This window comes from Notolepis coatsorum (assembly GCF_963971535.1).
Source record: "Notolepis coatsorum genome assembly, chromosome: 8".
Classification (NCBI taxonomy): Eukaryota; Metazoa; Chordata; class Actinopteri; order Aulopiformes; family Paralepididae; genus Notolepis; species Notolepis coatsorum.
The window spans coordinates 108647769-108665727 of record NC_140172.1 but is presented as its reverse complement, the minus strand read 5'-3'; the positions used below and the strand labels follow the sequence as shown (position 1 = coordinate 108665727).

The 17959-nt window shown below is 46.8% G+C and overlaps 1 protein-coding gene across 5 annotated transcripts in view; it reads right to left on the bottom strand.

Moving 5' to 3' along the window:
- Nucleotides 1-17479, bottom strand: part of dbn1 (drebrin 1) — a 203905-nt gene extending 186426 nt beyond the window's left edge. For 2 of the 5 annotated variants that reach the window (XM_084319774.1, XM_084319776.1), the window contains exon 1: nt 17237-17476. In XM_084319774.1, coding sequence (XP_084175900.1) covers nt 17237-17319 — 83 coding nt within the window. In that variant the 5' untranslated portion in view covers nt 17320-17476. Of the gene's footprint in view, nt 1-17236 lie in introns of all 5 variants that reach the window. The other 3 variants (XM_084319777.1, XM_084319775.1, XM_084319778.1) reach the window with 3 other exon arrangements.
- Between the last annotated feature and the right edge of the window lie 480 nt (nt 17480-17959).

Here is a 17959-nt window from a genome sequence, read left to right as displayed (position 1 = left end):
ACGTTATATATCCAAAACACATAATCCACGCTGCTCAGAGTGTCCCCAGTCAATGTGGTATAATAAATAAGGAAAACCTGGACCGGACTTTTTTTCTTTTATGCACAGTCCCAGGCAATCCAATCCAATGATGTGCTGCAATACCATCCGGGAGACGATAGGCGGCGGTATTTGCCATTTTGCGAGCTCAGACCCATTCCCAATGATAACATCCGGTTGGATGGATGAAAATGAAGGGATATCGCTAATAAAAGAAATAACGATTAAAACCCGACTATACTCGTGATTGGCGCTCAAGCGTCGGCGAGTTAACCAGACTATACTCGTGACTGGCGTCCAATGAGTTAAGGGTTAACTTCCACCCTTAAATGGGTTCCCTCAGTGTGTGTGTGGGGCGGGGGGCAGTTGCTCCTGTCCTATTTGTCTTACATTCCCGCCTTTTTAGATAAAACTGTGAACTAGACAGGGCTGCCGTCCGGCCCCAGCTGGCTGAAAGGGACACACCAGAGGGAGCAGAGACCATGCCTGGGTAACCTCTCCCATAGGCTGGACCCCTATGTAGTATGGAACTCCCCTCTCCCATAGGCTGGACCCCTATGTAGTATGAAACTCCTCTCTCCCATAGGCTGGACCCCTATGTAGTATGGAACTCCCCTCTCCCATAGGCTGGACCCCTATGTAGTATGAAACTCCCCTCTCCCATAGGCTGGACCCCTATGTAGTATGAAACTCCCCTCTCCCATAGGCTGAACCCCTATGTAGTATGAAACTCCCCTCTCACATAGGCTGGACCCCTATGTAGTATGGAACTCCCCTCTCCCATAGGCTGGACCCCTATGTAGTATGGAACTCCCCTCTCCCATAGGCTGAACCCCTATGTAGTATGAAACTCCCCTCTCCCATAGGCTGGACCCCTATGTAGTATGGAACTCCCCTCTCCTATAGGCTGAACCCCTATGTAGTATGGAACTCCCCTCTCACATAGGCTGGACCCCTATGTAGTATGGAACTCCCCTCTCACATAGGCTGGACCCCTATGTAGTATGGAACTCCCCTCTCCCATAGGCTGAACCCCTATGTAGTATGAAACTCCCCTCTCCCATAGGCTGGACCCCTATGTAGTATGGAACTCCCCTCTCCTATAGGCTGAACCCCTATGTAGTATGGAACTCCCCTCTCCCATAGGCTGGACCCCTATGTAGTATGAAACTCCCCTCTCCCATAGGCTGGACCCCTATGTAGTATGGAACTCCCCTCTCCCATAGGCTGGACCCCTATGTAGTATGAAACTCCCCTCTCCCATAGGCTGGACCCCTATGTAGTATGGAACTCCCCTCTCCCATAGGCTGGACCCCTATGTAGTATGAAACTCCCCTCTCCCATAGGCTGGACCCCTATGTAGTATGGAACTCCCCTCTCCCATAGGCTGGACCCCTATGTAGTATGGAACTCCCCTCTCCCATAGGCTGGACCCCTATGTAGTATGGAACTCCCCTCTCACATAGGCTGGACCCCTATGTAGTATGAAACTCCCCTCTCCCATAGGCTGAACCCCTATGTAGTATGAAACTCCCCTCTCCCATAGGCTGGACCCCTATGTAGTATGAAACTCCCCTCTCCCATAGGCTGGACCCCTATGTAGTATGGAACTCCCCTCTCCCATAGGCTGGACCCCTATGTAGTATGGAACTCCCCTCTCACATAGGCTGAACCCCTATGTAGTATGAAACTCCCCTCTCCCATAGGCTGAACCCCTATGTAGTATGAAACTCCCCTCTCCCATAGGCTGGACCCCTATGTAGTATGAAACTCCCCTCTCCCATAGGCTGAACCCCTATGTAGTATGAAACTCCCCTCTCCCATAGGCTGGACCCCTATGTAGTATGAAACTCCCCTCTCCCATAGGCTGGACCCCTATGTAGTATGGAACTCCCCTCTCCCATAGGCTGGACCCCTATGTAGTATGAAACTCCCCTCTCCCATAGGCTGGACCCCTATGTAGTATGAAACTCCCCTCTCCCATAGGCTGGACCCCTATGTAGTATGGAACTCCCCTCTCCCATAGGCTGGACCCCTATGTAGTATGGAACTCCCCTCTCCACTAGGCCTCTATGTTCCTAAGTATTAATCAACTGGTTTAAAAAATAAATAAAGACAGGCCTAGTGGAGTATGCAGTATGGTACTCTCCTCTCCACTAAACCTGTATGTTCCTAAGTAGTATAGAACTCTTCTTCTTTGGAATGTTTAAGGTAGTGCCATAATTAGATGTTGTGCCCCTTTCCCTGGAATAATAACTAATAATAATGCAGGACCTGTTTAGAGGTCTTTAATTGGCATGCAAGTATCCTCAACACACAGCGTTAGCGATCTCTTGTTGTGCATGTTTTTCCATTGGGTTTATCTTATCGGGGGGGAACCCTTGCGAGCACGGGGAGAACATGCAAACTCCACACAGAAAGGCCTGGGAGATACCCCACCTGGGTACCTGGCATCATGGAAACCAGGTCCCCAAGCGGGAATCGAACCCTGGACCTTCTTGCTGTGAGGCGACAGTGTTAACCACTACACCACCGTGCCGCTCTTTGTTTGTGTACACCAGAGCCCCCCCCCCCCCCCCCTCCCCATTTCCGGTCAGAACCCTACACCGTACAGTAATACCTCCACTGGTTATTTAATTCCCCCGGGTATATAACCACCACCTCACAGCTGCCTGAGGCATGTGCTTTTAATCGGAGGCATTCATTAAACTACACTGGCATTTCTTAAACAACAGGCCACGTCTCAAAATAGGTCCCAAACCGGCTTCCTCTTGGGTGACGACCACATGAGTACTAACTGCAACCAAACGGTCCTCACGTTGGGTCCTGGCCTGAGAGCGTTTGAAGGGATGCTTATGGTACAGTATGTGTTTGTGATTTGTATTTAATTTCCATTTTTCTTTCTGTTTGAAATTAATATTAACTGTTTCTTTTTTGTCTGGCGTGCCGTGTATCATGTACAGCGTGTATAAGGAAATAATTATCTATACTGCACCTGTGTATACTGTATACTTTACTCGTAGTATATATTTAGATTCTAAGTGTTATTGACCATTTTTATTGTAATGCTGCTATGATGCCTGAATTTCTCCAAGGGGATCAATAAAGGAATATCTTAACTTATTGATCATTAAAGAAAAAGGGAGCAACCCCCCCCCCCCCACACACACACTCTTCTTCTGAATAGATGGTGGTGCGTCCCTTACCAAAACAAAGTAACACGGTTGTACCATGGTACCAGTATTATGGCACTAAAATAATAATAATAATTTGTTTGGTCATCATTGTAGTGACTGAATTATGGACATACCTTGCTACTTGGAAATAACTATGATACTTTTTTGTAAGGGGTTGATTAACCAGACTATACCTGCGAGAAAAAAAGTGATTCTGTTTTCAAAATGTCAAGTCATGACTCTCAGCCCAGAGGCATGTTTGCACCCGGGTTCCTCTGGCTGTATAACGTCAACCTTCTCCATCGCTCCGCTGACCCCAGACCTGCCACACTGGCACCAACACCGACATGCTCATATTTCTTGGGAACATTTACTGGGGTTATGACCCCCTTATGATGCTGTTGGGGGAGTTGTTGCTGGTCTTAGGAGGAGGAGGAGGAGGAGGGGGGGGGGGGGGGAAGAAAAATAGGGAGAAAGAGAGGGAGGGAGAGGGAGAAGGGAGGGGGATCAATGAGAAAAGTAGTTGAGGAAAAGCAGGGCACAATAAATGATTCATGAAGAAGAGAGTTGGAGAAGGGGGGTAGAGAGAGGAGAGGGAGAGGGAGGAGAGAGAGGGGAGGGAGGAGAGAGAGGAGAGAGGACAGGGGAGAGAGAGGAGAAAGGAGAGGGAGGAGAGAGAGGGGAGGGAGGAGAGAGAGGAGAGAGCGGGGGAGAGGACAGGGGGAGAGATAGGAGAGAGGAGAGGGAGAGTGAGGAGAGAGAGGGGAGAGAGGACAGGGGGAGAGAGAGGAGAGAGGAGATTGAGGAGAGAGAGGGGAGATAGGAGAGAGAGGAGGGGAGGAGAGAGAGGAGATATAGGGCAGGGGGAGAGAGAGGAGAGGACAGGGGGAAGAGAGATGAGAGGGAGGAGAGAGGACAGGGGGGAGACTCAGAGAGAGGAAAGGGATAATAGATAATAGATTAAAGGGAGGAGAGAGGAGAGAGAGGACAGGGGGAGAGAGGAGAGGGAGGAGAGGAGAGAGCGGGGGAGAGGACAGGGGGAGAGATAGGAGAGAGGAGAGGGAGAGTGAGGAGAGAGAGGGGAGAGAGGACAGGGGGAGAGAGAGGAGAGAGGAGAGGGAGAGTGAGGAGAGAGAGGGGAGAGAGGACAGGGGAGAGAGAGGAGAGAGGAGAGGGAGAGTGAGGAGAGAGAGGGGAGAGAGGACAGGGGGAGAGAGAGGAGTGAGGAGAGGGAGAGTGAGGAGAGAGAGGGGAGAGAGGACAGGGGGAGAGAGAGGAGAGAGGAGATTGAGGAGAGAGAGGGGAGATAGGAGAGAGAGGAGGGGAGGAGAGAGAGGAGATATAGGGCAGGGGGAGAGAGAGGAGAGGACAGGGGGAAGAGAGATGAGAGGGAGGAGAGAGGACAGGGGGGAGACTCAGAGAGAGGAAAGGGATAATAGATAATAGATTAAAGGGAGGAGAGAGGAGAGAGAGGACAGGGGGAGAGAGGAGAGGGAGGAGAGAGAGGAGATATGAGAGGGAGGAGAGAGGACAGGGGGAGAGAGAGGGATACTAGAGATGAAAGGGAGGAGAGAAGGAGAGGGAGGAGAGGGGGGAAAGGAGGAGAGGTTGGAGAGAGAAGAGAGGGAGGAAAAGGAAGAGAGAGAGGGGGTGGCTGGGGTGGGGGGTGGGGTAAAGAAACAGAATCAATAAGGAGACGATAAGTGAGAGAGAGAGAGAGAGAGAGAGAGAGAGAGAGAGAGAGAGAGGAGAGAGAGAGAGAGAGATAGAGAGAGGGGGGAGGGAGGTGGGAGAGAGAGAGAGAGAGATGGTGCTCACTATACTCAATATGGTCAAAAGGTTGTATCACAGCCACTCAGCCAGTCAATAGCAAGCTATGGGTTCCTAAGAACCACAAGAATGAACATCTCCTGGGATATCACTGTGACTCAATGGCATAAGATTCATGCTGCATACTGTCCTCAGTCCTCACAACGTCACGGGTCCCACTCTGCCTTGTGACCTTTGTAGAAGACATACCCCTCTGCATTCTTTCCAATATTTCCTATCATTCCTCACAGTGTAGGAGTCCTACATAAATCAAAGGCTCCGGGAACCTGCAGTTTTGGAAAATGTTCCAGTGGGCGCGCCTATATGGGATCTTTCAAATAGCACAAATTGAAGTTGAGCAAGTATTTTTCCAGAGGGTGTCTCTCTAGACTAGCCTTCTGAAAAGGTGTCCCACCTTGTGTTATATTTTAAAGAACTAGTACAACAATCACTTTGGATAAAAGCATCAGCTAAATGACTCGGGCTAAATGTAAATGTAAATGTAAAAGTAGGTAACGTAAAGTGGATGCACACAGCCGCGTGCCGGAAAAGTTTTCCATGTCAAATGTCAGATAGTTTAGGCTAATCAGTTAGGTTTTATAGGTATGTTATAGCAATTCTATACCAGAAATGTAATAGATGGCAATGTGTTCTTTCAGAAAGTCTGTAAACAGAAGTTTCTCTGGACGGTTTCTCTGCTCTCTTTTTGAGTCTTGTCTTTTCCACATGCTTGTTTTGCTTCTAATGTGACTTTTTGTGTGTAGGTGGGGGGAGGGGGGGGGGGGCTCTTCATCTTTGCTCTCCTGACATGTTTCTCAATTTTCAGATTTTTAGTCTCTCCTCATCCAGCTCTCCCGTTTTTCCCTTCTAGTTATTCTTCAAGTGAATGTGTACATGCTCCTCTTGTAAAGGGTGGGGTCTGATTGATAGGCGTCTTCATGAGCTTTGCTGACTGTATTTCTCCATTCTGACTTCATTTTAGTTCATTCATGTTAGTACTCTCTCTCTCCTTTTTTCTCAGACACCAGCCATAACAAGCCTACAATTGCATGTAATGATTAGTTCAGCTCAGCTGACAGATGCAACAGCACCCCTGCTGCTAATGATCCCATCCAATCGATATAATAGTGACCCCACGGTGCAAAGTGTAAACAGACAAACATTATGCGTTTAGTCTCCCAGCTCCAAAACACTGATGTTAACATTACAGCTAATGTTAGCTAAACACAGAATTTTCAATCATGTTGCGTTGTTAAACAGAAGGCATTGTCAATGTAAAGTTATCCAAAATGGTATAGCCGTGAGTGCTGTGGAAATATGACTAAATCTCTTTGTAATAAAAACATTTGATCCCAAAAAAAAGACTAAATCTCCTTTAGAGACTATCCTCCCGGTTGTCATCACAATCAAACCATTTCAGAGCCAATCTACTTCCTGCAGACGATTGCATCATCTAGCAGTTAAAAAACATCCACAGCAACTGTGATAATTTATAACCTATAGAACCGGTTCACCAATGTTAATCTCCCATAGCAACCGACCACACTGGTCCCATGAATTTGTTTACATTTGAATGCTTCTTGACATCTCCTTTCAGTGAACAGAGGAGGCCACGCCCCCTCAACAGTTGGCTGTGCTAAGAGAGGGTGCACTAAAAACAGTTATAACATATAAATGGATCAAATCAGATAGATCAGAAGCTGGAAAGATTACACTGATATTCCACAATAAGCCTTTTCTGACTGAATTAACATCATGGTTCTTGTTTTGAACACCTAAAAGAGCCTCCAGGAAACTAGCATTTGCATAGGGTGAACAGATGCATGCAAATTGGTCATAACTGTCACACTATCACTTAAGGGATATCCCATCAGTTTGAAACTTATCATGAGCAAGAGTTATACTATTATATATATAGTTTCCCACTGTCCCTATTATATAATTTATATATAGAATATATATATAGACCATGAGTGTAAGCTCTAATGGGCTAGATTGACTGTATTCACACATTGTGCTCTTACAGTATGTCATGCTCAGGTTGGGTTCCTTTCCTGGGAACAGGGTGGACAGGAACCCAACCTGAGCAAGACATAAGAGCAAAATTGCCACCGTGTGAATATGGTCGATGGTAATTAATGCTGACATTTGCATAAATGAGTCATCCAATCAGGGTAATGCCGACTAGACAACCAAACATGTGAGCCTACAGTATATACGGTATCGTCACTCCTTCCTGTTCTGCCACCTAAGGATGATGTCTTTGCTCCCATTGCTAAATGTATACCCTCCGTGCCCTGGCCTGAGACAAAGAGACGAAGAGACAGTGAAAGTAAGACAGACAGATAAATACATAGAGACAGAGGAGGACACACAGAGAGAGACGGAGGGAAGGAGGGAGAGAGAGAGAGAGAGAGAGAGAGAGAGAGAGAGAGAGAGAGAGAGAGAGAGAGAGAGAGAGAGAGAGAGAGAGAGAGAGAGAGAGACCGCACACGCACAGGATTACAAAAAAATAAGAAACATGAGGATTTGGGGTACTCCAGATCCTCCAGTGTCTCCTGACCCAGACAGGAGGTCAGAGGTCAAACCAGTATCTCACTGGATGGGGGAGGAGTCAGTCTAAAAACCACAACATTCCTAAATTTTTTTATCTTCAGAACCTGGTGTGCTCAGACTGCTGCTTGTGATGTGATCCAGACAGAAAGAACAGTCCCTCCAACACCTGCCGACGAAGGGCCCTTGAGCAAGGCACTTAATCCCCAACGTAAGTGCTCCGTGACCAACAGTAGCGGGCTGTGGTTGTACTGGTCATACTGGGCAGCTCCTACGTGTAAATGTGAAGCAGCACGCTGCTGAATAAGAGCAAATCTGCCCTGGGTAATACAAAATAATAAAAACAAATAAAAACAAAAACATTATTAATAAAAAGTGAAAAGTTCCTTCCTACTCGATATAGTGTTTGTAGAGACTGGCTTCCAACAGCCCCTGAATCTACAGTGGACAGCGTAATCAATGCCGTCTGATTGGAACAGGATGGGACTCGTCATGCGTGTGAGGGGATACATCGATGGCTCAACACTTTTTCACTGCCAACACCAAATTCAATTATTAGACGTAGCATCTGGCCCGACCGCAGTCAGGGCCACGCTGATGTCTGCGTCACACAACAGGACATTAATCACCCTTTTAATTCCAACCCAAATGGAAATTCTGACAATTCTTGGAAATGTTAGCTCTGGATCCTTGAAGACGCTGTTGGGAGTGTGTTTATTGATTGTTAAAGCAGCTGTTGTTTAGCCTTTAGCCTTCATTTGAAATCCTTGTGTTATCTCAGTACTGCAGTTCAAATAATGACGTTTGAAGAGATTGGAAAACATTAAATGAGTGTGATAACCAGGCTGGTTAGCTCCATTATTACTTATTAGCTGTCGGTCTAGTTACCTGACCTACATTTTGTACGTTTAACATATTTGTCATTGTAAATTGTAGCCTTTTGTCTTCGACAAAACAATACCAGGAAGCCCCGACCCAGTTAGATCCTTGGTCCATAAAATGAGGTTCTAATAAATCTGTTACAAGTCTGACAGATTCGTTCCCCTCTATTCATACACACAGCTTAAAGGGGAACTCCACTTTTTTTGGAAATTAGCTTATTTAACATCTTCCCTGGAGTTAGACAAGAAGATGCATACCTTTTTTGTCTCTGTGCGTGCATTTTAGCTTTGGGAATAGACGCTCCGTTAGCATAGCTTAGCTTCATCACTGGAAGTGAGGCAGGACAGTAGCCTTACAGTGCCTTACAGTGTATTGCAAGGTCTGACATTGACCAAACTTGATATGCATGACCTTGGTGGGCTCTAGGTCAACTCCTGAAAAGGGGGTCAATGTCAGACCTTGCAATCAAAAGTTAGGGGGCGCACTGAAATTATGGCAAGGGTTATTAGCCCCCTAACTTTTGATTGCAAAGTCTGACATTGACCCCCTTTTCAGGAGTTGACCTAGAGCCCACCAAGGTCATGCATATCAAGTTTGGTCAATGTCAGACCTTGCAATACACTGTAAGGCACTGTAAGGCTACTGTCCTGCCTCACTTCCAGTGATGAAGCTAAGCTATGCTAACGGAGCGTCTATTCCCAAAGCTAAAATGCACGCACAGAGACAAAAAAGGTATGCATCTTCTTGTCTAACTCCAGGGAAGATGTTAAATAAGCTAATTTCCAAAAAAAGTGGAGTTCCCCTTTAAGTAAGGACTCTCCAGAAACGGAGGTCCAAACGCCTTTGATTTCTAACATGATGAATATGACTCTCTGACTCCTATTTTAGTTTTGGTACTGATACCCCATTTCAACCTGAAATGTGCCCCATATCCAATACAAATATCAGTATCTAAACCATAATCAATACCGGTCCATTTCCCAGTCAATACCAACGGATGACTCATCATGTAATGGAGGATCACAGGGTCATGTAACCATAACCACACCTGGCCAATCAGCGACCACGGAACGTTTAACATTCCAGGATGCACGTGGGATGTTTGATATTGGATAACCCTCTGATACCCCCTCCCCCTCAAGCCCTTTTCACCTCCTCCTCGCCCCCTCTCTCCTCTCCTTCTCCTCCTGACACATGTGGTTCAAGTTCAAACAGAAAACCAACCTTGATTTTCTGTATTTTCTTCCCTGCGGGCACCTTTAAAAAAATTATAAAAAAACATAAAAAAGAAGAAGAGAGCCTCCTTGTCAGGAGCCGTCCACCTAACTGTCACCGGAGCCGCCATACAGGAGCCACCATACAGGAGCCACCATACAGGAGCCGCCATACAGGAGCCGCCATACAGGAGCCGCCATACAGGAGCCACCATACAGGAGCCACCATACAGGAGCCGCCATACAGGAGCCGCCATACAGGAGCCACCATACAGGAGCCACCATACAGGAGCCACCATACAGGAGCCGCCATACAGGAGCCACCATACAGGAGCCACCATACAGGAGCCGCCATACAGGAGCCCCATACAGGAGCCACCATACAGGAGCCACCATACAGGAGCCGCCATACAGGAGCCACCATACAGGAGCCGCCATACAGGAGCCACCATACAGGAGCCGCCATACAGGAGCCACCCATACAGGAGCCACCATACAGGAGCCACCATACAGGAGCCACCATACAGGAGCCACCATACAGGAGCCACCATACAGGAGCCGCCATACAGGAGCCACCATACAGGAGCCACCATACAGGAGCCACCATACAGGAGCCACCATACAGGAGCCACCATACAGGAGCCGCCATACAGGAGCCACCATACAGGAGCCACCATACAGGAGCCACCATACAGGAGCCACCATACAGGAGCCACATACAGGAGCCACCATACAGGAGCCACCATACAGGAGCCCACCGGCCCATCCATCATCTGCACTCCTGCCGCCGGCGACCACTTTTGGTTCTCGTGCGCCTGCTCTCTGAACCCCTTGCGCTATGAGCCGCTGCCTTGTGGTCGGGGGCCTTGTGGTCAGGGGCCTTGTGGTCAGGGGCCTTGTGGTCAGGGGCCTTGTGGTCGGGGCCTTGTGGTCGGGGGCCTTGTGGTCAGGGGCCTTGTGGTCGGGGGCCTTGTGGTCGGGGGCCTTGTCATCAGGGGCCTTGTGGTCAGGGGCCTTGTCATCAGGGGCCTTGTGGTCAGGGGCCTTGTCATCAGGGGCCTTGTGGTCAGGGGCCTTGTCATCAGGGCCTTGTCGTCAGGGGCCGGGGGCCTTGTGGTCGGGGGCCTTGTGGTCGGGAGCCTCTGCCGCTCAGCCACAGCGGCTCAGTCAGTCAGTCATGGGGGGGGGGCATTTGGCATCGTTCTCTGTTGCCATAAGATGGCCGGGCAGAGGCTTTGTGTTTACAAGTTACACAAGCTACGGTGTAAAGGTGGTGTGCGCGTGCGTGTATGTTTGTGTGCCTGTCTGTCCGTCGTGTGTGTGTGTGTGTGTGTGTGTGTGTGTGTGTGTGTGTGTGTGTGTGTGTGTGTGTGTGTGTGTGTGTGTGTGTGTGTGTGTGTGTGTGTGGGTTCACGTTTTTTTCTCCTCTCCCCTTTACCTAGAGGCGAAAAGTAACCTGGTGTAACCCGAGCGCTCCCACTGGTTGATACCGTTAATACGGCAAGGGTAGACCGTCCTTATCAAATATCTGGTCTCTGACAAGAACAAGTTACAGGTTGAAAAAACCCTCAGCTCGGAACTAGGCAAAATCTGCATATGGCTCGCTGATAACAAACTATCATTACACATGGGCAAAACAGAGTCCATTCTCTTCGGTTCAAATAACAAACTCAGCAAGACCGACGGCTTCTCAGTTGCAGTGGGTGACAATATTGTCACAAGGAAAGATGAAATTACCTACCTGGGTTCCATCCTAGAGGCAAATCTCTCTGTGACAAATGGCATCCAATGTAATAAAAAAGTCAACCAACGAACTAGATTCTTGTACCGGATCTCCTCTCTGGTAAACAAGAATACCCTGAAGACTCAGGCAGGAGCACTCATTTAAGGGTACTACGACTATGATTGCACCTCATGGTACCAAATCACCTCAAAGGCGCTAAAAACTAAATTACAAACACCTCAAAACAAACTGGTCAGACTACTGCTTGACCTTACTCCTAGAACCCACCTCACCCCTGCCCACTTTGACAACCTAGGATGGCTTAGAGTAGACGACAGAGTACAGCAACTTGCAATGGGCCTGGTCTACAAGATACACTACACGACCAAGGTACCATGTACATGTCAAAATACTTCCCAAAGGTCAGTGAATACCACGATCTCAACACCAGAGGGAGCGCCACAAATCATGTTAAACCCAGATTCGGCTCAAACAAGGGACTAAACACGTTTCGCAATTATGCCACATCAATGTGGAACGCCCTACCCAAAGCTGTAAAGGAATGTGAATCACTACCCACTTTCAAAACACTCTCAAAGAACACCTACGGGAGACTGCAATTCGAAACTGGCCCCTATAAATGTCCTAACACAACCCCCTCCAATGTACAGTAAATGACCAAGTATGGTTTTGTCAATATTCCAATGTACAGTTTTGCTTGTACAGTTGTACAGTGTGGTATGTCATAAATGTATAGATGTAGCAGTACTGTCTATCTGTATGTCGTGTATGTCATATATGTTATGATGAATAGAAAATGGGGGACCCTGATGTAAACAAGACAAAAGTCTTTCTCTGGTCTGCATCCCCTTAACAATTGTATTGAGCTGTACTGTATTGTACCCATTCTGCAATCTGTTAATACAATTTTCAATCAATCAATTCAATCAATCAATCAATCAATCAATCAATCAATCAATCAATCAAACAATCCATCAATCAGTTACTGTCAGTGTTGTCATTGTCATTATCAGTGTTATTATATGGTCAGGCAGGGGCTAGGTAATATTCAGGATGTAATGAGTACAATCGAATGCTTGGGGGGGGGGGAAAGAGAAAGAGAGAGAGAGAGAGAGAGAGAGAGAGAGAGAGAGAGAGAGAGAGAGAGAGAGATAGAGAGAGAGAGGTTGTATAGAGAGGAAAGCAAAATAGCAAGTCAGTATAAATAAGAGGAATGTTGCCATGTTGTTGTATTGGTTGGAGGACAGACGGGCGGGGGGGGGGGGGGGTAGGGGGGCATGGGGGGGGGGACCTGTGTTGTTTAGGGGTCAGCTTGTTTGAAAGCCCTGCCTTTGTTCATCTCTCTTCGAGTGTGAAAAACGAGGGCAGCCCGGAGGCCCTCTGCATTATCTGTCTGTTCTTCATCATAATCTGATAAATAAGCAAATAAAATGGGTCCCTGCCCACACTTTAATGCCACCAGTGAGGAGACATTAACCTCTGGCGTTCGCGTGGCTCCGGACGCGACTCGCTTGAACAGGACAAGAGGGAGGTGATAAACTCTAATGGTTTAAGGGCCAGGAGAGGATTACTCTGTGATAATAGTGACAAGACACGAAGACAGGATGCCAAAATGAGTGACAAAGTAACAGATCATATCTGCTAATACTAGATATGATCTCTCTAATAGCAAGTAACTGTCATAGCAGAATATTCATTCATATACCATTTACCACCACTAGTAATTAGAGTGTTCCGATACCGATACCAGTATCGGAAATGCCGCCGATACTGCCTAAAATGCTGGTATCGGTATCGGCAAGTACACGTGAATTGTAGCCTCCGATCCCATGATGTAATTTATCTCCTGCCGAGTCCTGCGGAGAGTGAGGATTATAAAATGAACATGTTTTTAAAGTGTGATGCTGTGTCATTTTAACAGCAGATACACTTTCTTAAATTCCATTGTCCCCGACAGTGCTGGTGTGACGGGGAGCTCGGACGGGATGTGTTTTGCTGGTGTTATGATAGCATTAGCTGGAAAGATAGCTAGTTGGAACAACATCCACTTTAACGTTACATCAAATCAGATGATCGCCTGTCCTTTCTCCAGGACCTAACACTGTCCGTGACCGGCTATCAACAATAATGCACCCACGGTGAATTGTATAAGTAGCTACTGACTAGCGTTAGCTGACTATTACTAACGTTATCAAATGTCAATGCGGGAAGACGAGCTAGGTCAGTTAGCTTAGCTTGATAACGTTACCGTGTCTAAAGTTGGTGCTATTCACATAATCCAGCAATAATGGCTGCAGACTGCAAGCAAAGTACAGCAAGTGCCAAAGGATAAGAGTCTGAGGCGGAGTTTCAAAAGAGAATGTTGAATATTTATTTTGCATCAAAAATCACAACATGAACGTTCTATCTCCCACTTGCTTACAGACTGAATAGGGTATATCTGCAGAGCCACTGAGTAGCGAGTGCAACACCGTTTAATGTCCGTGTGGATCATTGGAGTAGGGTATATCTGCAGTGCTGCAGCCCATACTCATTGATTAATAATACTAATACAAATCTATACAATCACCTGTTGTTGAATAAATACCATTACTTTCTAGTTATGACTAAAAAAACAGTATAACAGTATCTGTAAAAAAAAAAAAAAAGTATAATTTATATAATTTTTTTATTTTTATTTTTTTATGTATGCACTGGTATCGGATAAATATCGGTATCGGCGATACCCAAAGCTTAGGTATCGGAATCGGATCGGAAAGGGAAAAAATGGTATCGGAACATCTCTACTAGTAATAACATTATCACACTAACATTAATGTAAATTTTCTATTCATTCATTAGGTTCTGGAGTGTGTATGGAACATGATGCTACCGTCAACACACCACTCATTGTTGCCGCTATGGCCTCAAATGGTCTGGTGTGACAAGCTCGGTCATACCAGACGTTTGCCTTGATTCGAACGAACGAGACGTGATCGCTTCTTCGTGCACAAAACAGGAGGTATTTTCTGCAACAAAGGGAAGCCAAATACACAGCCGCCTCGACCTCCAAGAAACCAACAACTCTTCACTCTATAGAAGGTCTGCGTGCAAACAAGAAAGCACACAGATGTGACAAAGTAAAGAAGCTGGTGGGAAATGTATTGTAAACACACAGAGAGGCAGTACCACTCGTGGCCAGCAGGCGCCCAATTACACATCACCGCTTTAATATGACCACCACACCGCTAAGTACAATGTATTAGATGGATATATCATACTTTATCCCGTAAAGCAGAACAAGTACATGGCACTATATACAATCCAATTCGTCCACCTGAGAACAGCTTCAGTGCTGCAGCCACCGAGGCAGATGGTAAACCAACCAAACCACCCCCACCCCACCGCATCCCCTCCCCCTAACCACCACTGCTCAAATGAATGAAAATCCTGCATATAGATATTATACATTTGACTTGTTTAATGATTAAAAGCCTGAAAGTTCATATTTTTTATTAACCCAATCCCAATGACATTTAGCACACAAAGTTGCCTTGTCCAGATATAAGTATCATTAAGTGTTTACATGATAAAGATGTGGATGAATTCAAATGTATATATATATATGTTATCTGTAATCTAAAATGAATATAATGCATTCCTAAAGAACTCTATTTTAATAAGATTTTCATTATTGCCCATAATTAATGAATTGCCAGTGGTGAGTATATTGTTTATGAATACCATTGCTACATGGTTGACTGTGTATTTGTGTAAGGCAGATTTAATAAGCTAATTGCCTTATTGACTGAGGGAAACTTTTCTCACATGCGTTTTTTGTCTTTAATAGGCGTTTATATAGACATAATGTACGGTAAGTGGTTAGGGCAAATGAGACTTCAATATAAAATTGACCGGCAACAGATGGCAAAGGTTCATATTTCAGATTGTGACAGATCAATCAGAAGGGGCCTGTAGGGCAGAGTGGGGTAAAATGAGGCAATATTTACATACAATTACCTCATGGCGAGGAAAAAGAATAAAACAAGTAACCTACATCTACCCTACTTCAGGATATTTACTTCAAATTGAAATGATACGAATGCACAAAAGGTGCTCACCACTTTTCCAATATGATTCCCTCCATCAAAGCTTGAGTATAATGAAGGGTTCTTCTTCCTAAATGTGAGGTCAAACAACAAACAGTTTGTACATTTCCCAAGACGGGGGGGGGGGGGGTGCGTTAATTTACCCACTGGCTCATTGTACTCCACTCTCCCCTATTTTGAATCAATCCAATCCAAAACAACTGTGTGAAAATTGTTCAGAAAATAGATGAAAATAACTATGGAAACAAAACCTTCATCAACAAGCAGACACAATATACCCAGAGCAAGGAGCCTATAGCCTATCTATCTACCTGTCCTAGCCACGCCAGGTTAAATTACTTGGAAGAGCGATAAATTACTACACTCCATTCACTTTCTGTCATTTATGACAATGCTATACAGACAGGTGGATGTGTTGAGCTTCAGCTGGCCACGTGCCCATCTCCACACAAAGGGGGCAGCAGGAGGAGCAGAGGAGCGCCTCCCTCGGCATGGTGGCATCGCAGGCCCAATGTTGGATTGGAATGTCGGGTTGATGACGCGGAAAAGGAACGAACAGCCAACCCTCAACTATGTGACTGGCCTGCTGCACCTCCCTATCACATCCAATAACTGATGAGTGTATCAATGCAGAGGGGAGCTCGACCCGTTTCCAGAGAGAGAGAAAGGGAGAGATCAGGCAGAGCGGGTGGTGGAGGGGGGGTGAGTGTGATAGATTGACACTTCTCGCCTCGCCCCTCTCTCCGCCCTCATTCAGGATGAGAAGGACCAGCACCGGCTACACACTGTGGTGGTGGGCTATACTGCACAGGAACAAACCAAACCAGGGGCCTGTTATTTATAGGCTAAAAGCTAAGGGCCACGGGACAATATAACACGCTGAATTAATTCCATTATGCTTTGTAAAATATGGTTCAAAGAAAAAAGGGGTCATATGAGAGAGAGAGAGAGAGAGAGAGAGAGAGAGAGAGAGAGAGAGAGAGAGAGAGAGAGAGAGAGAGAGAGAGAGAGAGATAACTAAACAAACAAAGCGCCCAGGTTGCACAATAATAATGTGTCCAGTGTGCACATAGCTGACTGTTTGGAGCAGAGCAAAAGACCGGCATGTAAACTGACCCGAAACACTTCTAGTATAAGAGACCAGTGCATAAACTACACAGTCTGGTTTAATCTGAAAGGAAACGCTGCTTCAGGACTAGTCTAAATGTCTCTAAAATGTCCCCCGAGCCCGTAAACCAACAGCTTTGCGAAGCGCCGTAGTTGTGCAAGAATGTCAGGGGATGAAGAATATAACACCCCGGTCCTGATCGCCATATAGACACATGCAAGCACGTTTCTGAGGAGTTTAATAACATCATCCAATCCCCTTTCCGTGATTCTTCCTTTGAAAGCCATTATCATCACCGCGGGGGGGATGCTATACACTGACGACCTGCACATAGCGGGGCTGTTCTGAGAAGTGCGCTCCCCCTGTCCTGCCCTGCCGTGCATCCATCCTCCACAAGCTGATCACACACACACACACATACACACACACACACACACACACACACACAGACACACACACGCACGCACACACACGCACGCACACACACACACACACACTCACACACACAGAACCAAACACCTCGAAAGCCGACGGGGCATCATGGGTGAAAAAGAGAGAGAGAGAGAGAGAGAGAGAGAGAGAGAGAGAGAGAGAGAGAAGTGATGCTCGGCCAGTTGACTCACCAGTCGGTGTCCGACGTCTCGCTAATGACGTCCTGGTAAGCAGTCAGGAGGGCCAGTCTGTTCTTGCCGAGATTCACAGCCATGTTGCTGATGTCCCTGCAATCATCCAGACCGGTGTAACGCAGTAATAATGGGTAGTAGTAGCGGGGAGAGAGAGAGAGAGAAGATACAGAGTGAGGGACTGCGGAGTGGAGTGGAGAGGAGAGGGGAGGAGGAGGAGGAGAGAGAGAGAGAGATTCTGAGTGGTCGAACAAAGAGACAGTGCGGCGTCAGGACCGTCGGTTGTGTGGTCCTAGTGCCGGAATCACCGTCACCGGTGGAGGATGGATTTGTCCGCTGGGTCCTAGTGCCGTGGGAGGGAACATAGCGTTGTCAGCTATGTGGATGAGAGCCTTGACATTAAGTGGTTGTAGATACGGCTGTGTGGGTGCTGGAGACATGATCCAATAGACCTTTATATGCCTGAGTCTCCTGAACACGGAGAGACCAATCGCAAGTCGATCGGCACTTTCTCGGCCGAGCTATAGTCACTTTTCCACACCTACTCCCGAATTCCCCATGGCAGATTAAGATTGCCCAATGCCCACGGAGTCTCTAGAGTTCATCAATCTGCGCATGTGTAGTTCGGGAGTAGGTGCGAAAAAGTAACTATAGCTCGGCCGAGAAAGTGCCGATCGTCTTGGGATTGGTCTCTCCGTGTTCAGGAGACTCATGCGTATAAAG